The sequence below is a fragment of the Xyrauchen texanus genome, chromosome 26, assembly GCF_025860055.1.
Source record: "Xyrauchen texanus isolate HMW12.3.18 chromosome 26, RBS_HiC_50CHRs, whole genome shotgun sequence".
Lineage (NCBI taxonomy): Eukaryota > Metazoa > Chordata > Actinopteri > Cypriniformes > Catostomidae > Xyrauchen > Xyrauchen texanus.
In genome coordinates this window covers 34,255,190-34,281,195 of record NC_068301.1, presented here as the reverse complement: position 1 = coordinate 34,281,195, position 26,006 = coordinate 34,255,190, and the positions used below count along the sequence as shown (strand labels likewise).

The window sequence follows — 26,006 nt, the reverse complement described above, 5'->3', positions numbered from 1 at the left end:
ACTTATTTAATCCATATTTTTGTCCAAAAAAACAAGACACAAGACAATGGCTGACTCCCATACTTTCTATTCGAAATAGTATGCAAGATTAGGATTAGGGGCGTCTGTAGCTCAGGTGGTAGAGCGGGTGGGCCGCTAATTGCGGTTCGATTCCCGGCCCACATGACACCACATGCCGAAGTGTCCTTGGGCAAGACACTGAACCCCAAGTTGCTCCCAATGGCAGGCTAGCGCCTTGCATGTGATGCTGGGTGTATGAGTGTGAGTGTGAATGTATGTGTGAATGGGTGATTGGGACACACTGTAAAGCGCTTTGGTAAACGCTAAGATTAAAAAAGGCGCTATATAGACCATTCCCACACACAAGTACTTTGAAAAACAAAAGGTGTCCAATTGGTCTGACTGGTTTTTAAATGTATGAAGAAAAAGATAAGTAGTAATGAATTTTAAGGTAATCAATTTGACGAAAGAACATAGTGTGAAGAACATAGTGTGTAGTACAAGCATGAGAATTACATCGCAGCCTGAGTATTTGTCCTAACCAGCCACAACCACAAACAGGACACGTGAGAACATTTTATCGGCTGCTTAGTTTTAATATGGTCCAGGACAGAAAAGTTATTTGAAGATGGAAACTTCACACATGGTTAGCACAAAACAATAACGAATGTATTTGAATACATCTGAATATATATATAAAAAACATGATTATTAAATTATGTTTAAAAATGCAAATGTAAAATGTGCCTGAACAATCTTATATTTTGTTCAATGTCACATGTCTAGAATATGAATTCAAATATTTTAGTCATTGTTCTAACTCCAAAGGGTTTGTTCCAATAGAGCTGATTTTTAGATCAATGTTTAAAAAAATATATTTTATTTCAATTCTATCATGTTGTTCAAAAGACTTTCATTCATGGAACACAAAAAGGAGGATTTCAGGAGCAGACAGGAGATGTTTTGTCTATAAAATGAAAATCCAATAGTGATGGAGGCTAAATTCTGCATTACATCCCCTTTTGTTTTCTACAAAAGAAAGAGTCATACAGGTTTTGAGCATCGTGAGAGTGGGTAAATGATGACAGAATTTACATTTTGGGGTGAACTATCTCTTTAAAATAATGCTGCATGTCTATAGCCACCTTGTAGCTCTTCAAAGGCCAAAAAACTAAAACAAAAAACAACCCTGTGAAATTTAGATCTATCTCCCTCTAATGTCTGTCTTATGCGCACATGATAACAAACATTTCTTTTCTGCATTCAAAAAACTGTCATTCTCTCCACTGACAGAATGTGTGTTGTGGGGGTGGGGATAAGTAAAGACCCCTCTCTGTACCAGGCCCCCCTGACTCCTGACTCACCCAGACACACAGCGTCTACACTATATTCATGATCCATCTGTCTGAGAGAACGCTACGCTACGGCAATGGCCATTACCCCCCCCTGTCTGTTCATCTCTCGTTTTGCCTCCTTTGCGTCTCTCTCGCTCTCTCCGTCTCTTTCCAGAGACTAAAAAATCAGCAATCCTTAGCCACTGAAAATTCAATCACGGCACACACAGGTGTCTCGAAAATAGCAGCCAGCCGCAGACGCCTTTCATTAACATGCGGCCCAGACTGCTAAATATTTTACGTGCAGCGGCTGGACTTGTTCCCTAGCTAAAGAGTGGTCCTTGTTCAGCAGACAGCAGGGAAAAAATGGGGGGAAAGAATGCTAAATAAAGCACATATAACCGAGCGTTCCCAATGTGGGGAGTGCTCGTGAACAGAAGGCAGCGGAAATATAATGAAAAAGAAAAGTAACAGAAAGAGCGGGGAAACGGGCATGGCCAATAAAAGCTGAGCATAAGAGAAGTTCTTGTTGCTTCTTGAAAACCTTGTGAAGTAAAAGCCTGGACCACATCAAAGGCACTTGAAAGTCATCCTTCACCTTTGCAAACCAGCTAGTTGTCACATGATCAGTCCTCTGAAAACACATTTTCTGAATCAGTGCTCGATCAAGGGATCTGTAAACTTATCTTGCCCTACCTTACCACAACTCTCAACCTAAGCCTACCCCTACCTCTACCCCTAACTTAACCTTACCCTACCCTGACCCTAAATAATTTTAACTAATTCAACTTGGTCTTGAAAAGACACCTGAGCACATTTGTTTAAGTTCCAAAGAGCGAACAACCTGTCTGTATGTTTTAATGATAAACTGGCCTTGTAAGATGAGTGACATCCAGCAAGAGTTTGTGTGTGTGCGCGATTTAAAGAGCAAGTTCAAGCACACACATTAATGTACAAACAGCATCCACAAGTACAAAAACACATTCAAGCAAAGGACGTAAGGGGAAGGTTATACAAATGACTATACAATATTGAATACCTTCAATATTCGGTAAAAGCCCTTGTTAAACAAATATACACAAACACACAGTCTGCTAGCAAAGGATAAAGCAGCCTTTAACAGCAATACTGATGCAGACAGAATCAATAATAAAGAGCAGTATTCAGCAAGTTAAGTTAAAAGATATAACATTAAAAATGGCTACTGGTCAGTACCCTAAATAACATGTTAGCTTGGCTCAAAAATATACAATTGCGACTGCAAATTAATTGCAAATATATTCTATATTAAGGCACCAAGTCAACATTTATCATCTACAGTTACATATTAATGAACTGTATTAACTGTGTCAGTAACAGAGTTTATTAAGATTATTTTCATTACTAAATGTGATTTTTCATGGAAAATGAGTCTTTTATTACAGTGTTAAGCTCAATCGACAGCACTGTGACATAATATTGATTATCACAAAAAAGGATTAAGACTGGTCCCTCCTTTTCTTGAAAAAAAATTAAAAAGCAAAAATCTGGGTTACAGTTAGACACTTGCAATGGAAGAGAATGAGGCCAATTTGTTAACGTTAAAATACAGTTTCAAAAGTATAGCCATGAGACTTAAACAATATGCATGCTATCATGATTTTAGTGAAATAAAAACACGTATAAACATGTATAAATAACTTTTATGTTTTTACAACTTTGTTCCCATGACGACATAACGCCATAAACCCTAGATGATGGGAATTGTTGCTTTGCAAATTGTCTATAAATGGAGATGATTTAGTACTGTGGCTACTCTCTCTAGAAGTGGCCGTCCAGCCAAGATGACTCAAGGGCACACCTCAGAATGCTCAATGAGGTAAAAAAGAACCCTAGAGTGACAGCTAAAGACTTGAAGGAATCATTGGAACTGGTTAACCATGAGTCTACTATACAGAAAACATTCTACACTGCGCAGATGTAAAGCAGGGGTCGGCAACCTAAGACACGTGTACTAGCACTGGCACGCGGAGGGGTAATCACTGGCACGCTAGCAACGGCGAGAGAGCAGTAGACTATTTTATTTATATAAATTCCACACATGCATTCTAATCTACATATTGATGTTATCCTTCATGATCACGCAGCCTGTTTTCATGAGCTGAATGGGAGGCTAAACAAAAAGTTTAAATGTAAGCGTGAAAGCCATTCGCGCATCACAAGCCATTCAGCTGATGAAAACGCGCATGATCATGAGGAAGGATTCCATCAAGATGTAGATTGGAATGTCAAAAAGGTTGCCAAACACCTGTTGTAAAGATTTAAAAAAATGTAAATCACTTTTAAATGCTTTTATAAAATGGGCTCCATTCACTTCCATTGTTAGTGGCTCACTGTAACCTCAAAATTATGCTACACATGCTGATGACTGAGCTTAACTTCTATTGAACCCAGAATATTCCTTTAAGAAAAAACGCCATACTCTTTGTATGTGGTATAGGGTAACAGACATACTCATACGTCATTGTCTGTTAGTTCATTTATTTTTCTCTATGGGAGTAAAAGTTGTTGCGTTTTTGTAAGATCCAACTTAAAACTACTTTTTCACCATCTTATACTATTATCTTGTCATGATACCGGGTTAATACAGCTGTAAAGTACAATATATATATTTATATATATTTATGTCTATTAATATATTTGTATATACTGTAGCTGATTACAAATATATAGATAATATTTATAATATAAGTTTGATGATGACCCCCTGGTTGTTATCTATTGTTCTTTTACCAAATAAATACTGCTACAGTAAATTAAAGTATGTTGAATTATGGGTAGATAGCTGTTTAGCAAGCTACAGTTTCAAATTTGCTTCCCCAACACTGATGCAATATCACCAGTGTGAGATTCAGATGTGGTGTTTGGACAGAGGTGGGTGGATGCACTTACAATGGATGGTGTCTGGAAGTGGAGGTACAGCAGAAGGGCAGTGTTCCTCATCACTGTTGTCTCCACATTCATTCAGATGATTACAAATCAGCGAGAGAAGGTTCAGACATCTGCCGTTGGTGCAGAGGAACTTGCACTCTGCAGTCAGATAAAGAGAGAGGGAGATAGGAGAAATGGTTTTCAAGGATTGTTAAGACACAGAGTGGCACTATGATACAACTGAAGGTATCGCATACCAGACAGACTGAATAATTAAGCTGATGCATGCTGATGCAATGCACCACACGCAAGAGAATAACAAATTGCTCCTTTGCTTTGGGTGGAATGTTAGGATAAACAGATATTTCAAAACTTTGCACACAAGTTTACTAAACTGATGCATATTGCACACAGAACTAGCAAGAGCTGGCTAATATTGCAAGCTCTAATCTGACTGGCTGGCTTCCACACAATATCTGAGAGTCAGGGTGCACCGATTTTGTCATCTGTCTGCCAGGGTGCAAAGGCCCTCTCCCAAATGCCACCCTCAGGCCATGTGTTCCTCCTCAGCATCCACACTTTGGTGAGGTAATGCTGTAGAGACTGTTGGGTAGTAGTGTTGATGATACATTTTTTACATATGCCAGTTAATCAAAATAATTGTATGATATGGAAATGAATTACTTATAGCATATATCCATATTTGCTAAGAAAGTTCCTCAAATAAAGTAAAGTAACAACAAAATGAACCGTGATTAGTTATTTACATGTCTTAGACGGCTCCTTCGCGTGCAAGAAGTAGATTCTCGGCACCGTCATGGCTTGAATCGGCCAAATGGGAAAATGTATTTGTGACGAGGAGGAGGGCGGGGCCATGAATCGCCCGACCAGCCCCCAATCGGGCTAATCAGCCGAGGAGAGAGATATGTGCAGCGGGATGCGGCAGTTCGAGAGAGAGAGAGAGCCACACGCAGCTGCCATGTGTGTTAATGTTTGTGTCTTTTTGTTTCATTAAACTTTATTTTGACTGTTCAGCCAGTTCCTGCCACTTCCTCGTCAAAGTATCGTCCTATGCTGATAATTAAAAAATTCCGATTTGTCAGCCTCGGATATACAGTGGCAAGAAAATGATGTGAACGCTTTGGAGCTACCTGCATTTATGTATACATTTGACAAGGAAAATCTGGTTCGATATTCATCTAATTTACAATAATGAACAAACACAAACTGTTTTAATTAATAACACACAAATTATTGTATTGTTTTTGTACATAATTATTGTATTGTTTTTGTACATTGAATACATAATTCCATAGGTATAATTTTAGCTAGGGATATGCCCCTGCATATTTCATTTTCATAGTTTATAGCATATCCCATTTTTCTCTTAGCTGTGCAGTGGTCAGTTCTTCATTTGTTTATTCTTTATAGATTTTTAAAACAAAAGGCTAATATTTAATATGGTGGGGTAGAGAAATACTGTAAGAAATTATACTTGCAACTACCAACTAACCCTACCAACTTTCAAACCAAACCTACGCCCTTGCATCAGTCAAACATTTACAGTGTAGTTTGGAAAAGTATGTGAACGAGATTGGAAGTGTGGCTTGGTGTTACTTAAACAACTTAAACATTGAGTATGCTATTCATTTACATTACATTTACATTTAGTAATTTAGCAGACGCTTTTATCCAAAGCAACTTCCAAATGAGACACATAGCAAGCAATTCGTATTGCAAAGTTTAACAACATCTGCAGGTTAGGACTGCCAAGTTCTCACAGAGGCTGGAGTAGTAAAGATGCTAGCACAGACGAAAGAGACAGACAAGGATTTATTTTTTTGCTGTTGTACATTAAGTACAGGTTAATTGCAGTAGTGAGTGCAATTAGTGTGGGTTGGTTAAGTGCTCACGGAACAGATAGGATTTCAGCTGGTTCTTTAATTTTGAGAAAGTAACAGTAGATTGTGTGGATGTTGGAAGTTCATTTTACCACAGAGGAGCAGAGAAAATGAACGATCGTGAAATAGGCTTTGAGCCTCTTTGTAATTGGACCACAAGGCGCCGCTTGTTCATAGGCCGCAGAGAGCGAGTTAGAGCATAGACCTGAAGAAATGAATTGAAGTAAGAGGGTGCGGTTCAATTGGCTATCCTGAAAGCCAGAGTCAAAGCCTTGAATTTGATGCAGGTGGCTACAGGTAGCAAGCAGTTTAGTGAAATCAAGAGTGGGGTGACATGAGCCCTTATTGGCTGACTGAAGGCCAGATGCGCTGCTGCATTCGGGACCATCTGCAGTGGCTTAATTGTGTTAGCTGGAAGGCCAGCCAACAGAGTATTGCAGTAGTCCAGTCTTGAAATGTCCAGAGCTTGGACCAGGAGCTGTGCAGCATATTCAGACAGAAAAGGTCTGATTTTCCTTATGTTGTAGAGCACGATTGATGAGATTGGTGCAGTAAAAATAAGCTGGTCATCTACCACCACTTTCATGTTCTTAGCTGTTCTGGTTGGTGTTAGTGTAGATGAACCAAGATAAATAGTGCTTACTATTTGGTCAACAGGTGTATTTGGTCACGCTTACATTTGGTCAACAGGTGTGTTGGCTGGGATCATGAGGAGTTCTGTCTTGGCAAGGTTGAGCTGAAGGTGTCGTTCCTTCATCCAGGTCGAAATGTCCGAAGAGCATACCTGGGCAGAGATACGACCTGAGACAGTAGGGTCATCAGATTGGAACAACAGGTAGAGCTGTGTATCATCTGCAGTTCTCATAGCAGTTGTAGGAAAATCCATGTGCCTCAATGATCGGTCCGAGTAATGTTGTGTAAATCGAGAAGAGGAGGGGTCTAAGCACTGATCCTTGCGGAACCCCAGTGGCCAGGAGATCTTGAATGATCTACCAGTGAGATATGACTCACACCATCCAAGCGCAGTTCCTGTGATGAACAGGTCAGAGAGGGTGGACAGGAGAATCTTGTGTTTCACTGTGTCGAAGGCAGCAAAGGTACTTGTGACTTTGTTGAATATATTATCACATTTTATGACCAATTAATGCAGAATAACAGCTTTTATATATATATATATATATATATATATATATATATATATATATATATATATAAAAGTGTGTGTTTACTTTGCCAGGAAAGTGCGGCAAAACATTCTGCCACTGAATATAGCAAAAGTGTCATATCAGCCATGTTCATGATACTTTATGGTTCTTTTTGACATTGTTGGAGCTTGACAGCCCCGGGTCCCCATCACTTGTTTTGTCTGCAAAAGAGCAGCACAAACATTCTGCTAAACACCTCCTTTTGTGTTCAGAAAACAAAAACAATTCTGAAAGATTTGGAACCACATGAGGCTGAGTAAATGTTGACACCAACTAAATTATGAATTAGATCAACACCACTGAAAAAAATATAAAGTTTGTTGTTACATCTTCCTTTCTCCCCCTTTTAATAACAAAAGAGCTTTGTTAGCCCTTTATACTTATATATTAATGCTTAAAAATCCCTAGGAAGGAAATATAAATGAGGCAGTTATTTGGCAGACAGCTCTGAATAACAGAGGACAGGGGTGTTGCCATGAAGTTTCACGGGTCTCTAATCTAACCAGGATTCTGTATCTGATGATGCATGACCTGAAGCCGCACCCCATGACATAACACTCCACCATAAAACATTCACTTCACAGTATAACAGGGGCAGGATTTCTGTCTGGTCTGTGGCAGTAATCACAGATTTGATCACCAGCAGTAGAAATGAGACACCATGTTTGAGACGCTCATTTCTACACAGCACCCAAACATGCTCAAACGCACTGCAATGTCTGGATGGTAAAGAGACAACTATCTATTTGTGCTGAGCAGACAGTCAGACGTGTCACAAAATGTTAGGATGATCTAGAAATGTAGGGCAAAGTCTGAGCAATGCAGACATACCGCCTCACATTGCCGGCATTATCTCTTTGCGTTGCAATATAAACTAGATTTTTTGCAGATTCCAATGCAAAACTTGTCGACACAATGCTTGAGTGTTGCAGGCGGTTGTCAGGGTGTTGTGATAGGGTTTCTTAGGTGTTTTGAGTGCTTTTAGTGTGTTGCTATGCAGTCACTAGTAGGTAGGGAAACAAATTGATTCAAATAATCCAGTCATAGTTTGTAGGTTCCCTGCTTGAGCAGCAAGAGCTGAACACCTGTGCAATGAACTTTACTAACCGTTTAATTACATCACTCAAACACATTCTATATGTGTGAGATTAATTAGCTATATTCACAACATAAACTTAATATTACAACTTACACTAAACTTGAACTAAAGGTGAGTCCCAGTCTGCACAAGTGTAAGTAGTGCAAGTAACATGTTAAGAACAGAAATGTAACACAAAGAAGTGTATGAGTACTCAGATGATGTATTTTTCAACCGTCAAAACGGTGTGGAATGTTGGACACTTCGTAAACTCAGCACTCACAGCTTGCCATTCGTAGCAGAAGGGGCAGATTTACCTGGCTACATTTCTGGTGCGATAAAACATTTTATAATAATGGAGAATGTAGCAATTAGCGAAACTTAAGTAAAGACAGCATCTTACAAATATAAGTTAAATGCTTTATCATCACCCCCGCTGTGTGAATATGTTCATTATTTTAGATATAAGTGTTAAACAGAGTTTGGCTAACGTGCTAAAGCTAGCGGCAACACATCGCATGCATTTAAAATGTCACTTCTGTCAGTTGTTAAACGGTGAATGCTTTGAAATTCACACTAGCATTGTCATGATACCAAAAGTTCAGTAGTTAGTACCTATACAACTCAAATTTCATGATTCTCGAAACCAAAAAAAAAAAAAAGGTAATATGCTATTGAACACACTACTTTAGTCTTAATAACAAAGTTAAATGTATCAATGTATAAAATCAGTTATAACACTTGCATGTTTCCTTGGAGTGAAAAACCACCCACAATTTTTTACACTCAAATTTAAAAGCTCACAATTCACACATACTGTGGATTGACTAAAATACTCCAATTATTCATAATATAGGTATGCGTTTTTAATCTTATTATAAACAGAATTTTTTTTGGGCTTGTAAACATCTAATTCTGGTTCTGTTCAATCAACCTCGCTTTAAAAAGTCTTTTATTCTAAATTTTATTCCACTAGGTGGCAGAAAGTACTAGAAAAAAAATGTCTCTATCACATTCCATCACAATATTCAGCTCTGAAATGTAGGTGGCACTCTAACGCATTTTAGCCCTCACAGATGTGCTCGTCCATAGACATTCAGTCTAATTTTCAGTTCAAGCACCACCCTTGTTGATACATTGAATATCTCGGCCTGTGAGTGGAATATAAGATCAATTTAAGTATCATTAGAAAGCTGAAATCCTCTCCTTTGTGATGCCACAAAAAGTAAACAATGGATCATTATTTTAGAGAACTTTCTAAGGTAAAAGTAGACAACGTTTTTAGCTATTTTAGCAGCAGTTATAAGAGCATAAAAGATGGGTTTGTATTTGATGGCTTACAGAAATCATATTTTAATCCTATAAATGAATATGATATGTTGAATCAAAAGACAAAAATGATGACAAAAACCGTGCAGAAAATTAAAACTGGAAGGAAAATATTGATTTCATGTTTTATTATAATGTTAAAGACAAAAAAAAAAAAATCTGTATTAATTTACTCAAACACATATTATTCCAAACCCATATGATTTTCTTATGTGCTAATAACAACACAACAATTTAACTGAAACATGACATATACTTTATATAAAGACATACAGATATATATATATATATTATATAAACCTAAGCTGCTTGAGTTTGTTGTTGGATGTGAGCAGAGGCTTTTTTCTTGAAACCCTCATAAACAACTTGTTGTTATGTAGGTGACGTCTTATTGTAATTTTGGAGACTTTCTGACTCCAAGACCCAACTCATTTCTGCAATTCTCCAGCTGTGATCCTTGGAGAATTTTCGACCCATCCTCCTCACTGTGTGTGGAGACAATATAGACACACGTCCTCTTCCAGGCCGATGCTTAACATCTCCAGTTGATTGTAACTTGTTCATTATTGCCCTGATGGTGGAAATGGTCATTTTCAATGCTTTAGCTTTTTTCTTACAGACTTTCCATTTTGTGAAGCTCAACAATCTTTTGCTACACATCAGAACTTTATTCTTTGGTCTTACACATTGTGATGGATGACTAAGGGAATTTGGCTGGTGTTACCTCATATTTATACCACTGTGAAACAGGAAGTCATGGCTGAACAATTTCATGTTCCTAGTCACCCAGGTGCACTAAAACAAAAGACATATTTTTCACCGCCTTCTTTGCTCATATTTACCAAGGGTGCCAATATTTTTCCCCAACAACTGTATGTATATATATATTTATATCATTTTTTGTATTATTTATTTTTAATTATGTTTTATTTATGTGTGTATTAAACTATTTTAATGCACGTCATGAAGGTAAAGAACCACGTGAAGATATGAATTTGGTAGCGCATTCTCAGCATAAAATGCTAATAATTCATGTCATGTAATTATTTCAATAAAAATTTGAACATTTTAAACATGTATGTTCATATGTACATCTGTTTGTGTTTCTGTGGGGGATGAAGAGTCACTAATGAGTCATGGTAAGGGAGAAACGCGGTACTGAGTGTATGATTTGCGTGCGAAATGAACGAGGAAATGTAGAAATTATTTAGAATTTGTTGAGTGGAAAAACAAAAACATTTATGTGAACGTTTTCTTTAGGAAGTAACTTAAAACTAATTAGTAATGTGATTACCTTTTCTATAAAGTAATCTAAATACAGTTTTAAATAAGTAATTAGTCATTTGTAGTGGATTACTTTTTTGAGTAACTTACCAGACACTGCTTTGGCTTTGTTTAGAACTATTTCCAGTAGTGGAGCAAAAATGAACAAAGCAACTGGCTTTTGTAAGTTACTCTAATTTCTTGTTTATAGAACTATTGTATAAAACTATTGTTTGTTCCTTTAAATAGATTGCTCCTTTCTCATCTAGTTATGTAAAAGGCGTTGTTGATACACAAGGCTTCTCTGGTGCAGATCTCTTCCAAGGCTGTGAAATGAGTTTTGTTCTTAATACCTTTAATCTTATTTGGACCTCGTCTCCCACACATCACGCTATATCTTTTGTCACTTTCAACACTCCCTCCCTGTCTTTCCCCCTCCGTCTCTGTCTGTCGCCGCCTCCAGCTCTTGGCTCCTTTATTAAGAAAGGAAAATAAGGGCGAGAAAGCCTGCGAAAAAAAATTCTGCGCCAAATTCCCCAGCACAGTGAAGGGAAGCGGTGTCGATGTGTGTGTGTCGTGGTGAGAAGAGAATGACCTCCGCCGGCTGAGCTCAGACAATTAAGCGTGAATGCAATGCAGAGCAAAGTCAAAAGTGCGAGACGGAGCAGCCGTCGCAATATGTTCCCACTTTATTAACGTTTCTCAGTAAAAATGTAAACCAGACAAGAGCTAGACGATGTACTATATAAGTAGTGTAGTGTGATCATCTTTTTTTTAAAAGTGAAAACTATTAAAGGAACAGCTCAACAAAAAAAATTTCCTTCGTTAACATTTAGTCACCCTCATTTAATTTCAAACCTGTGTGATTTTTCTTCAATGGAACATGAAAGATGTTTAGTAGAATGATGATACTGCTCTATTCCATACAATGAAATTGAATGGTGACCAGAGACTGTCAAGCTAAAAAACAAGACAAAATGCACCATAAAAGTAGTCCATGTGAATTGTGTGGTATATTCCAAGTCATTCGAAGTCATATGATAGCTTTGTGTGTTTATGTTTTTCACTCACTCCTTCATGGCAGCTCTCAAATATCATTCTTGATGTCAAACCAAATTAGTTTATTTTATATATATATATACACACAGGGTATCTGCAGGTTCGAAGGAATTATATTTTTTAAGACTTTTTAAGGTCAAATAAAATAAAGTTTAAGACCACATTCACACATTAGTTGGTAAATACAAAACCACTTAGGCTACTTGAATGTCTCTAGACATGTTTTTTTTTTAGACATTAAAAATGTGTTAATAAGTTATACAACATTAAAACTCTAAATAAAATCATTAACAATGCATGTAGCCTAAAGTATGTAGCCTATATTCTGACCCTTCTATTTAGTCAATTGCTTTCTAGCAAGACATGACGCATTAGACCAGTACTTTGGTAACGTCACCGCTTATGTCAAACATGGAAGTGGTGGCAAAAACCATGCGCAAAAAATAAACATTTATTGGATTATGTTGTTGAAAGATTATTCCAAGGGCTCTCGTTGACTGCTGTGGCTTCAAGCTATCAAACTGATCTGACTGGACGGAGATCATTTCAACTCACAACTGTGCAGAATAAATGTATAGCAAACATGATTACATGTTTGTTATTAACTCGTATCATTATAGTAATTGTATCGCTAAGAATATGTTTGTATTTATGATGGTTTTGTGTCATACAAACGTTTTGTTTAATCATCTAACCTGTCAAAGCTAACACAACAGTCAGCGGGCTTTCTGCCACCACACTGCACATGCGCTGACATTTTTGTAAATAAGAGGATTGGTCTATAGACCTTATTCACAGTAGCGCCATGTTTGATTTTTAATGGGAATGGAAATGAGGCTGTGAGGGATCGACTTACATCCCTTCAATAGCATGCACGGTATAAATCTGTAAAAAGCTCCAATATCCCATCTGATTTTCCACAACTCATGTTGTCTGGAGTTTTTTGTCTACTGAGTGCCCTTGAAAACGATCCAAAGACACTTTAACCCACAGTACATCTCATCGAAGAGACTGCACGTCTATCCCGCACAGCCTTGTTGTCATTGTCGCTAAAAATCAAAGATACCTTTAACAAATACTTTAACAGGTAGTTAAAGGGCAGATCATTTAAAAAATTTATTTCTGTCATCACTGCTCACCTTTCAGTCTGAATGAATTTTTCTCTGCCATGGAACAAAAAAAGCAGATGTTAAACAAAACGTTTCATCTCAGTCTCAATTCACTGTCACTGCGTCTTGTTTTTCATTCAATGTAAGTGAATGGTGACTGAACTACATTGTCCTACAATCTCCTTTAGATATCCACTGAAATAAGTCATACAGGTTTGCAACAGCATGAAGGTAAATAAATGAGTGAAATATCTCAAATAAAAACCTCATCAGTTACCTTAAACATGTTTCAAGTTGACAAGATGTTTTTAAAATGCTAACAGATTCAATTATGAAAGAGAAGGAGAGGGAGAGACGCTGTGCTGCTGCTTTCTTTCTGATTGGTCTGAATAACTCGCAGCATCATGCAGGCGGCTCTGTCTTGTGTGTCCGTGTGCTGTCAGTGTTCTCTTTGCTCCGCGACGTTATCACTGCATGAGAAAAGGGACGTGTGGTGTGAGAGCGTGAGAACAGTGCCAATTTCGTTGGCAGCCCTAGATCTAGAGATGGAGATGAGAGATATACCAGGTGTGACTCTGCAGCCGAGTAGTTCTGTTAGCTTTACAATTATTGTCAAAGGTTGTGTAAAATAAGGAAGTGCAACAGTTTGAAAGGCCTCAAAAGACTGCTCCAACCTTGTGAGCTTGCAAATTATTATCGATTATAAGCAGGAGCGACAGTGTTAAAGATGAAAATAATGGCATTTGCATTTCGGATTAACGGGTTAATGAAGGTTTATACATGTGTAACATCGTAAGTTCAGTAAAAATGCGCTTCCCTGCACATGCTCACACTAAACTCACGAGTCAGCTGCTAAATGACGGACGCACGAGAGAGAGAGAGAGGATTTTGACTCGTTCAGATCCTGCTGTTTTCACACCCCAAAATTTAAGACCTTAGCATACGAAATATAAGATGTCTTGTAAATTATTTAAGATATTTCAAACTTTTTATGGCCTTAAATTTAAAAAAGTTAATTTAAGACTTTTGAAGACATTTTAAGGATCTGCGGATACCCTGTATATATACACACACTGATCAGCCACAACATTAAAACCACCTGCCTAATATTGTGAATGATGTCTTGAGAAGTTGCTTCAATATATCCACATCATTTTCCTTCCTCATGATGCCATCTATTATGTGAAGTGCCCCAGTCCCTCCAGCAGCAAAACACCCCCACAACATGATGCTGCCACCCCCATGAATCACAGTTGGGATGGTGTTCTTCGGCTTGCAAGCCTCAACCCTTTTTCATACATAATGATGGTCATTATAGCCAAACAGTTCGATTTTTGTCTCATCAGACCAGAGGACATTTCTCCAAAAAGTAAGCTCTTTGTCCCCATGTGCACTTGCAAACTGTAGTCTGGCTTTTTTAATGGCGGTTTTAGAGCCGTAGATTCTTCCTTGCTGAGCAGCCTTTCAGGTTATGTCGATATAGGACTCGTTTTATATACTCTGTGGATATAGATACTTGTATACCTGTTTCCTCCAGCATCTTCACAAGGTCCTTTGCTGTTGTTCTGGGATTGATTTGCACTTTTCGCACCAAACTACATTCATCACTAGGAGACAGAACGTGTCTCCTTCTTGAGCGGTATGATGTCTGCGTGATCCCATGGTGTTTACGTACTATTGTTTGTACAGATGAACGTGGTACCAATGTGGGGCGGCTGTGACTCAGGTGGTAGAGCAGGTCGGCCACTAATCGCAGGGTTGGTGGTTCGATTCCTGGCCCACACAACTACACATGGGCAAGACCCTGAACCCAGAGTTGCTCCCAATGGCAGGCTAGCGCCGTGCATGGCAGCTCTACCGCCAATAGTGTACGAATGTGTGTGTGAATGAGTCACAGTGTAAAGCGTTTTGTATACCGTTAAGGTTAAAAAGGTGCTATATAAGTGCAGACCATTTACCATTACCATTCAACTGTTTGGATATTTGCTTCAACGAAGGATGAACCAGACTTGTGGAGGTCCACAATTTTATTTCCGAGGTCTTGGCTGATTTCTTTTGATTTTCCCATGATGTCAAGCAAAGAGGCACTGAGTTTGAAGGTAGGCCTTAAAATACATCCACAGGTACACCTCCAATTGACTCCAATTATCATATCAGAAGCTAATTGGCTAATTGAAGCTAATTGGCTAATATATATATATATATATATATATATATATATATATATATATATATATATATATATATATACACACATATATACACTCACCTAAAGGATTATTAGCAACACCTGTTCAATTTCTCATTAATGCAATTATCTAATCAACCAATCACATGGCAGTTGCTTCAATGCATTTAGGGGTGTGGTCCTGGTCAAGACAATCTCCTGAACTCCAAACTGAATGTCAGAATGGGAAAGGAAGGTGATTTAAGCAATTTTGAGTGTGGCATGGTTGTTGGTGCCAGACGAGTCGGCCTGAGTATTTCACAATCTGCTCAGTTACTGGGATTTTCACGCACAACCATTTCTAGGGTTCACAAAGAATGGTGTGAAAAGGGAAAAACATCCAGTATGCGGCAGTCCTGTGGGCGAAAATGCCTTGTTGATGCTAGAGGTCAGAGGAGAATGGGCCGACTGATTCAAGCTGATAGAAGAGCAACTTTGACTGAAATAACCACTCGTTACAACCGAGGTATGCAGCAAAGCATTTGTGAAGCCCACCGGGTACCACTCATCTCCACTACAAATAGGAAAAACAGGCTACAATTTGCAAGAGCTCACCAAAATTGGACAGTTGAAGACTGGAAAAATGTTGCCTGGTCTGATGAGTCTCGATTTCTGTTGAGACATTCAGATGGTAGAGTCAGAATTTGGCGTAAACAGAATGAGAACATGGATCCATCATGCCTTGTTACCACTGTGCAGGCTGGTGGTGGTGGTGTAATGGTGTGGGGGATGTTTTCTTGGCACACTTTAGGCCCCTTAGTGCCAATTGGGCATCGTTTAAATGCCACGGCCTACCTGAGCATTGTTTCTGACCATGTCCATCCCTTTATGGCCACCATGTACCCATCTTCTGATGGCTACTTCCAGCAGGATAATGCACCATGTCACAAAGCTCGAATCATTTCAAATTGGTTTCTTGAACATGACAATGAGTTCACTGTACTAAAATGGCCCACACAGTCACCAGATCTCAACCCAATAGAGCATCTTTGGGATGTGGTGGAACGGGAGCTTCATGCCCTGGATGTGCATCCCACAAATCTCCATCAACTGCAAGATGCTATCCTATCAATATGGGCCAACATTTCTAAAGAATGCTTTCAGCACCTTGTTGAATCAATGCCACGTAGAATTAAGGCAGTTCTGAAGGCGAAAGGGGGTCAATCACAGTATTAGTATGGTGTTCCTAATAATCCTTTAGGTGAGTGTGTATATATATAGGTATTATAATTATTATATAACTATTATAATCATAAAATAATATAAGCCTATTCAAATCACACAAAGCTATCATATTTAGAAGATTTGTGGACTACTGTTATCATTTTTAACACCCCCAGTCCCCATCCATGAAAAAAGAACATTGTGAACATCCTGCCTGTCACGTTCCCCTGTTGTCTGCCCTGTGTTCTGTGTCTCACCAGTCTATTGTTTAGAACTACATTTCCCACAATCCACCTGCCGTCATCACTGCCATTTTGTGTCATTGTTCACACCTGTTTATCATTTGTAATCATCCTGTCCTTGTGTATTTATACCCTGGTTCTTTGTTCTGTCTTTGTCAATCGTTGAATGTTGTTGTTAGCCTGGTGTGTGTGTGTGTGTGTGTGTGTGTGTGTGTGTGTGTGTGTGTGTGTGTGTGTGTGTGTGTGTGTGTGTGTGTGTGTGTGTGTGTGTGTGTGTGTGTGTGTGTGTGTGTGTGTGTGTGTGTGTGTGTGTGTGTGTGTTCCCTGCCCGAGTTTTCAGTTTTTGTTTTCATCTGGTTCCTAGTTTTATGTTTATTTCCCCATTGAGGGTTTTCCTTTGTGTTTTATTGATTTGACTGTTTTAATAAAGTGAGCTTGCATTTAGATCCGCTCTCCTCGTCTGCTTCGCTGCCTCATTCGTAACAGAACGATTGACCCACCACATGGATCTAGCAGCTTGCTCGGCGAATTTCCGGCTCCTTTGCCTCAGGCAGGAAGACCGCCCTTTAGAGGACCACGTCCAAGATTTTCTGGAGCTGGCACGCAGCTCTGACTTCCCCGACTACGCTCTGGTGGCATTCTTCCGGGGTAACTTACACGAGTCTATGAGGGAACTGTTGCCGCCGGCGAATGGTTGCTGGACACTCCTCAGTTTCGTGGAGGAGACTTTGCGAGTCAGCGGATCGCCGCTCACTGTGGACGTACGGGAGGATGATACTGCCACTCCTCCCACAGTGTTGGTACTCCATTCGTCCATGGTTCGTCCCTTCACGCCTGTCCCGGTCTGCGAGCCAGAGCCCTCGCCTGCCCCGGTCTGCGAGCCAGAGCCCTCGCCTGCCCCGGTCTGCGAGCCAGAGCCCTCGCCTGCCCCGGTCTGCGAGCCAGAGCCCTCGCCTGCCCCGGTCTGCGAGCCAGAGCCCTCGTCTGCCCCGGTCTGCGAGCCAGAGCCCACGCCTGCCACGGTCAGCGAGCCAGCGCCTGTAGCCTCGACCGTCCCTGAGCCAGTGCCTGTAGCCTCGACCGTCCCTGAGCCAGCGCCTGTAGCCTCGACCATCCCTGAGCCAGCGCCAGTGGCCATGACCGTCCAAGAGCCAGCGCCAGTGGTCGTGCCCGTCCAAGAGTCAGCGCCTCTCGAGCCTCCCAAGGCTCCTCCTCCCGAGCTTTCCAGAGCTCCGCCTTCCGAGCTTTCCAGAGCTCCGCCTTCCGAGCTTTCCAGAGCTCCGCCTCCCAAGCCTTCCAGAGCTCCGCCTCCCGAGCCTTCCAGAGCTCCGCCCTCCGAGCCTCCTGAGCTTTCCAGAGCTCCACCCTCCGAACTTTCCAGAGCTCTGCCTCCCGAGCTACTCGAGCCCTCCAGGGCTCCGCCTCTCGAGCCTTCCAGGGCTCCGCCTCTCAAGCCTCCCGAGCCTTCCAGAGCTCCGCCTTCTGAGCCTCCCGAGCTTTCCAGAGCTCCGCCTTTCGAGCTTTCCAGAGCTTCACCTCTCGAGCCTCCCAGGGCTCCGCCTCTCAAGCCTCTCAAGCCTTTCAGGGCTCCGCCTCTCAAGCCTCTCGAGCCTTCCAGGGCTCTGCCTCTCGAGCTTCCCGAGCCTCCCAGGGCTCTGCCTCTCAAACTTCACGAGCCTTTCAGAACTCCGCCTCTCGAGCCTTCCAGGGCTCCGCCTCTCAAGTCTCTCGAGCCTCCCAGGACTCAGCCCCTCAAGTCACTCGAGTCTTCTAGGGCTCCGCCCCTCAAGCCTCTCGAGCCTTCCAGGGCTCCACCACCCAAGCCTCTCGAGCCTTTCAGGGCTCCGCCTCCAGAGCCTCTCGAGTCTTCCACGGCCCTTCTCCCCGAGCCTCCTACGGCTCCGCCTCCCGAGCCTCCTACGGCTCTGCTCTCAGAGACTCCAGAGCTTCTTACGGCTCCGCCTCCCGAGCCTCCTACGGCTCCACCTCCCGGGCTCTCTAGGACTCCGCTCCTCAAGTCTCTCGAGCCTCCCAGGCCTCCTGACCTGGCCTCTGTCCTGTGGCCTCCTCCCAGGGCCCCTGACCCAGTCCCTGTCCTGTGGCCTCCTCCCAGGCCTCCTGACCCTGTTCCCGTCCTGTGGCCTCCTCCCAGGCCTCCTGACCCGGTCCCTGTCCTGTGGCCTCTTCCCAGGCCCCCTGAACCAGTCCCTGCCCTGTGGCCAGTTCCCAGGCCTCCTGAACCGGTCCCTGCCCTGTGGCCAGCTCCCAGGCCCCCTGAACTAGTCCCTGCCCTGTGGCCAGCTCCCAGGCCTCCTGAACCGGTCCCTGCCCTGTGGCCAGCTCCCAGGCCTCCTGAACCTGTCCTTGCCCTCTGTGCCCCCCAGGACTTCCTGCCTGCCCTCTGTGCCCCCTTGGACTTCCTGCCTGCCCTTTATGCCCCCCAGGACTTCCTGCCTGCCCATTGTGCTCCCTTGGTCTGTCTGTTTGGGACAGGGGGGGGCTATAGGGGGGGGGGCTATGTCACGTTCCCCTGTTGTCTGCCCTGTGTTCTGTGTCTCACCAGTCTATTGTTTAGAACTACATTTCCCACAATCCACCTGCCGTCATCACTGCCATTTTGTGTCATTGTTCACACCTGTTTATCATTTGTAATCATCCTGTCCTTGTGTATTTATACCCTGGTTCTTTGTTCTGTCTTTGTCAATCGTTGAATGTTGTTGTTAGCCTGGTGTGTGTGTGTGTGTTCCCTGCCCGAGTTTTCAGTTTTTGTTTTCATCTGGTTCCTAGTTTTATGTTTATTTCCCCATTGAGGGTTTTCCTTTGTGTTTTATTGATTTGACTGTTTTAATAAAGTGAGCTTGCATTTAGATCCGCTCTCCTCGTCTGCTTCGCTGCCTCATTCGTAACACTGCCTAACATCTTTATTTATTCAATGGAATAAATAAAGATATACAGGTTTATAACTACATTAGGGTGAGTAAATTATGACAGAATTTAAATTTTTGTTTGAACCATTTAAGTTTAAGCTAATTTTTCCTCAAATTTATTTTGTCTAAAATGTTCATAATTTTATATTAAAAGTGGATGTATTCGAAGGAATGTATAAATGATTCAATTCACTGCTTTGGCACAAAACCCAAAAACAAGAGCAGCTAACCATAGCTTAACGTTGCCAGTATTGATTATTTTTTCTCTCCCCCAAATCCGTTTGTTTAATACAGCCATATTCCCCACCATTCAGCCCACGGTAAACTCCCCCAACCTTTCCGAAGCTCCCTACGCAAACCTGTGTGCCGTGGGCTCGCAAAATGATGGGAATCAATTTGGAAACGGTCCACATTCAAATACGCCTCTGCCATAAAACACCAACACAATTTTCCCACTCCACAAAGAATGTGTGTGTGTGTGAGCTGTGTATACAAAAGTGAAGAGAGCACAAGCTTTAAAATTCTGCATCTTCTGTCTCTGTTGCTAGGCGAAACCATGAGCAAATTCAATCAAATCATATCGAATCAGAAAAATCAGCACCAGCACACATGTCTTTAATTGCTATTAAATGAAAAGTGACTTCACTGCACAATGGCAGAGATGTATATCTAACAAGTTACACAGTATTTCTATAGTTATATATATTGCACATAATAATCTTTGTGGTTCTGGCTTTCATACTCAAACATTTTAAAGCACTTAACTGTGGTACTTTCTAAACTTAATTTAAAAAACCCTACAATGTCAAATTTAAGTTAAAACCCCCAAACTATTCTGTGACAAACTGAAATTTAAAGAGGAAATATGTCATTTCTGCACTATTAATGTAATCAAATGGAATTGTACAAATAATAACTGTTGTCATATTTGTTCCATTGTTTGCACAAAGCTTTCATATGTCTTCAGAAGACTTGGAATATAGTGTTGCGTATGTACTGAATGGACTACTTTATAATAATTTCATGTTGCTATTTTGTCCTTTTTTAGCTTGACAGTCCTTGTTCTCATTTGCATCTAAAATTCTGCTGAACCTTTCCTTTTGTGTCCCACAGAAGAAAGAAAACCATACAGTTTAGGACAACTTGAGGGTGAATAAATGAGTACAGAATTTTCATATCAAGCCAGATTTGTAATGTTTATGTGGTTTTGCTAGTTTAAGCTTCTCAGCCTGTTGTGATTGTTTTGATTGACAGGTTACTGGTGATGGTGGGCTGCTGTTGTTTTCCTCAGCTGGAGAGCCCATCACATGCTTTTGAACAGAATGTTCTGCTATTTCATTTCTCTCCATGATGAATAAAATAGCAGAACATTGTGACCTCAGCTCAGCTTGGGGGCCATCCAGTTGTTAAAACAATATCCCCTACCTCAGGTCTCGCAGGAATTTTTGGACGTATGGGTCCGAATTCCACTCCAAGTTCAAATTCCACATCTGATATTAAAAAACTGGATACTGGAGTATTTTCAGAGTCAGCATTTGGCCGGCCACACGCAATGGCAAAAGTTTCACTTTCTGAAAACAGACTTTTACTGAGACTTGTGAATTTTCGAGCCAATAACACGGAAGGAATGATGTAACCTAAATGATGTATTCTCAAACTTGTACCAAGTATTTTTGGTTTTGTTATGTAAAAGGTTTTAGTATTTTTCCCATTCATTTCTTCCATAGTGATTTGATAAAAATAAAAGAATTCTGAACCAAACAGCTCAAAAAGACAAAAAGACAAAGGTACAAGACTGTACTTAATATCTTTGGGCTTGTCCCTAATGGCACACTTGATGTGGACGTATGGTCTCGTGGCCTTCATTTGCATGTTCTCGAGAAGTCCAGGAGACGTAGGGTGGCCCTTTGCTATTTAAGCACTCCGAAGGGTGCTAGTGAGCCCCCCTTTTGCACCCTCAACGCGCCCTTCGGCTGACACTGCATCAGTGCTCCACAGCGGACTATTACACAACAGTCCAGATCCTGGAGCTTCCGAGCCAGAGGAAAAACATGGCGGAGGAAGCGATGAACAATTGCGGTTAAAAATCGATTTAAAGGCGCTGACTACCACCTCTGGAGTCACGAGTTCGAATCCAGGGATTGCTGAGTGACTTCATCCAGGTCTCCTAAGCAACAAAATTGGCCCGGTTGCTAGGGTGGGTAGAATCAAATTGGGTAACCTCCTCGTGGTCACTATAATGTGGTTCTTGCTCTCGGTGGGGCACGTGGTGAGTTGTGCATGGATGGCGCAGAGAATAGCGTGAAGACTCCGCACACGCTGTCACGTGCTCAACAAGCCACATGATAAGACGTGCGGATTGACAGTCTCAGACATGTAGGCAACTGAGATTCGTCCTCCGCCACCCGGATTGAGACGAGTCACTGCACAACCGCAAGGACTTCAGAGCGCATTGGGAATTCCAATATTTTATTTTAACATTTGTCAATGGCAGATCACTTGATTATCATGTGTATATTGTATCACTTTTAAGTCTGATGTGTAGAACTGGTTTAAAACAAATTTTCCAGAGATATGGAATGACTCCTAATAAGTTTTATGTTGATAAAAGTAAGTAGCCTAACAATAAACCTTTGAAATTGTTGTTTAAAAGAGAATTTTAGAAGTCTCTAAAATATGGAGAGAATAATTTAATGCACATGGCTTTAGCTTGTAAAATTGCTTATAATTATTGATATAGTAACAGTGATATTTATACCTGCAGAAGTGTGGCTGTGCATTTTTTAAACTATTTTTGCAAATATATGGCGGTATGTTCTGTCTATACATTTTAATGTGTTATAAGCAGCTGCCTGTAACCATCCATGTGTCTAAATAATGTTTAATGTCAATCAAATCAGAATTTCAATTTAATACAATACAGGCATAACATTTTGGATAGCATCCTATTCAATATTTTTTAACCCCTTTCCATGAGAGTATCACAGATTTGATTGTGAAAAACTATACGTCATAATATGTCTTATACTCAAGCTAATTTAGCTACTGTTTCATAATAGAAATGTTACTATGAGAGTTATTTCTTAATTATGCTATGAAGCGCTGAAGCGCTCTTATACTGTCATACTGTCATATGAGCTCTATTCCTCCACCAAGCTAGAGACACACACAAGTTCTCAGTTCTCTCTGCAAATATAGCCATATAGAAGAACCGCTGTCCTCCGCCTGAATGACCTCAGGTAGTTCAGAACCTACTGCGCGTGCTCGCTTGTGAGGCGCCCAATCATTGAGACCGAGTCCAACTCCATGCCGAGAAAAACGATGCAGGTAGTTGAGTATGCCGGAGCCCACTTTCCTTAACGGGGCAAGAGCTGCCTCTGTGACTTTCGTGAAGACACAAGGGGACAGGTAGAGGCCGAAGGGGAGGACCTTGTACTGATACGGCCGGCCGTCGAAAGCAAACCGTAGGAAGGGTCTGTGTCGAGAAACAGAAGGGTCTACCGCCGTGAAACAATCTTTATGCCGGACACATGTCAAAATGTGTTTCTGCATTAGCATCTTGAACGGGAGTCTGTGTAATGCCCGGTTCAGAACTCGCAGGTCCAAGATTGGCCGCAACCCACCGCCTTTCTTTGGTACGATGAAGTAAAAGCTATAGAACCCTTCCCCCATCTTGGCTGGAGGGACAGACTCTGTTGCACCCTTGCGAAGAAGGGTCGCGATCTCCGCACGCAGGGTGGCGGTGTTCTCGCCCTGCACAGAAGTGACGCGGACGGCGCAGAACCGTGGTGGGCGCCTGGCGAACTGGATCACCAAGTCGGATGGTCCTGGCCAGCCACTGCGACGGGTTGGAAAGCGCTAGCCACATGTTCAAGCTCCAGGAGAGGGGCACTAAAGGACAATCGCATCTGACGTATCTGCAGGTGGGGCCTCGCGGCGGGGAGGAGCAGGTGATGCCATGTCAAAGAGCATTGGTTAGTCAAGAGGTGGCTGCGCTGAGGGGAACCTTGACTTACCTTGCTCTGCGTATCCAGCATAGTGCAGGTTAGCGACTGAAGAGTAGGACCTCTCAGGTCGTCCTCGATACTCGCCACAACCGGTTGGCTGTAGGCATGGTGCAGCCGGGTGTGCGAAGGCGGGGGCGGGCTGCGTTCACGGGGCCCAGGCTGTGAGTGCTCTGTGTCTGATCGCCTTGACAACGGTGGTCGTCATACATCGCCAATGCATTCATCCTGCTCGCAGGCTCCGAAAGAGACGTCAAGCTGGCCATGAGGCCGGCTGGTCTCATTTCGGAACCCATTCCCACTTCGGAAGAAAGAAAGCCACGACCGCAACGTTGCCATGGTCATATTCTCACAATGAGAACATGAACCATCCTCAAATGCTGCCTAAGTGCGATCACTGCCTAGACACGTGAGGCAGTGCCCGTGACCGTCGAAGGTGGAGAGATAACGACCTCATCCAGGAATCACACAAAGACGGAAAGGCATCTTTATACAGAAGTGTCTTTAAAAAGATGTTTAACATCTATGTGTGTGCTCTAATAGAGAAAATATGCTCTTTAGCAGGAATATACACTCTTTGAGTGCGTTTGAAGTGAACAAAGTTACGACAGCAGAGAAGGCTTTTCTGGCCCTGAGAAATCGGCACTGGCCATATACAAACAAATACAGAGTTCATTATTTCGTTATTTGAGCATTTATGTACACATTTAAATTCCACAAGTGTTTAAAAAAACATGATACATATATGAAAATTGTCATTTTTGTCATATTGTCATATTCTGTATATTGCATATTGTATATAATTGACATTTTATATCAGCAAATCATGTATGAGCACTTCCAGTGTTCAGTGCCATTTTCAGATTCGTAGCCTAGGGGAGCGCGGGGCACAAACTAACGCAGGTTAAAATAGTTCCACACACGCTGGTGAAACGAATCTTCATTTGATTACTTGTTGCCATATCAACACCGTGTAGATAACAGAAATTGCGGAAAAATAAAAAAAAACTTGGAAGATATCGCCAAAAGTTCACTTTAATGTTGCAAAAGTAAAAGTTAGAGTAAAGTTAAGAGTTAATTTTCATCTCTGTTTTTACTGTTTATTCGCTATGTGCACAGGTGACGCGACGAACGTTCGAAATCTGCATGGTGGGCGTGGGGACTTCCGGTTTAGGTTACTACCGGTATTTCCGATGTAGATGTTGTGGAAGAGTGAGTGGCAAGCTATCAGTGAGTACCGTATGTAAAATGTTAACAGTAAATAAGAAACGTCTTACATATCAGTATCAAATTGGCAACTCTAAATTACATTGTAGTGTTCCTCGATGTGCCGTTTCATCGAGGTATAATTCTGAAGTTTTCATCGTTTTCCGCATCAGCCTGAGGTACGAGCTCAGTGGCTAGTCAAGATAAGACGCGAGAACTTCACTCCTACCGATAACACCCGGGTATGCAGTCGACATTTTAAGCTAGAAGATTTCATCATAACCACAGGACGCCGAAAACTTGTTCAAGGAGCTGTGCCATGTCTTTTTGAGTGGAACAATTTTTGTTTACCAGCGCCAAGGACTGTATTTTTCTCTCTGAGCTTATACTGCTTATATATTTTGTAATTTACTATGCTGTTTGTTTTTTTGTATCTTGTGATATAAATTGTCTGAAATATTGACAATGTTTACATTTGTCATTTATTGTCTTTTACACTGCCAGGAGGAACACAAATACATGAGTTAATTCAGACATTTATTATACAAAGACACAAGCTGTCATACTACACTCAACAATAACATGGCTCCTATAATTGTAACATTGTGATGCAACGTTTGACATTTTGTATGAGTTATGAGTTTGTAGATAACTAGTCCACATAACTGCACATAATACAGTACTCAACAGTACTTTAATGCTTCTTTGCACTTCTGGTTGGATGTCAAATGCATTTCATTGGCTCTGTACCTGTACTCTGCTAAATGACAATAAAATTTAATGTAATCTAATAACTACTAACACTGAATTCATAATAACAAAAGGTACCTTGTATAGGTTTGTTGTTTATGTACATACATGTGCATTTCTTAAAGAGAACTATTTACATTGATTTTCACACAAACACATGTTTTGTACAGTCTGATACAGTAATGCAACATTATGATTGCATAAGGCTCTGCCAGCCACACAGGAGCACTCAACCTTATAGAGCTGAACAGGAGTGGAGTCTTCTAGGACAATCTTTTAAAAAACAAAAAAGTGTGTT

The 26,006-nt window shown here is 41.3% G+C and overlaps 1 protein-coding gene across 2 annotated transcripts in view; it reads right to left on the bottom strand.

The window, feature by feature from the left end:
• The window catches only part of LOC127619876 (low-density lipoprotein receptor class A domain-containing protein 4-like), a 136,252-nt gene that overhangs the window by 66,788 nt on the left and 43,458 nt on the right, over positions 1-26,006 (bottom strand). For both annotated transcript variants that reach the window (XM_052092894.1, XM_052092895.1), the window contains exon 3: positions 4,266-4,403. In XM_052092894.1, the coding sequence (XP_051948854.1) occupies positions 4,266-4,403 (138 nt within the window). The remainder of the gene's footprint in view (positions 1-4,265; positions 4,404-26,006) is intronic.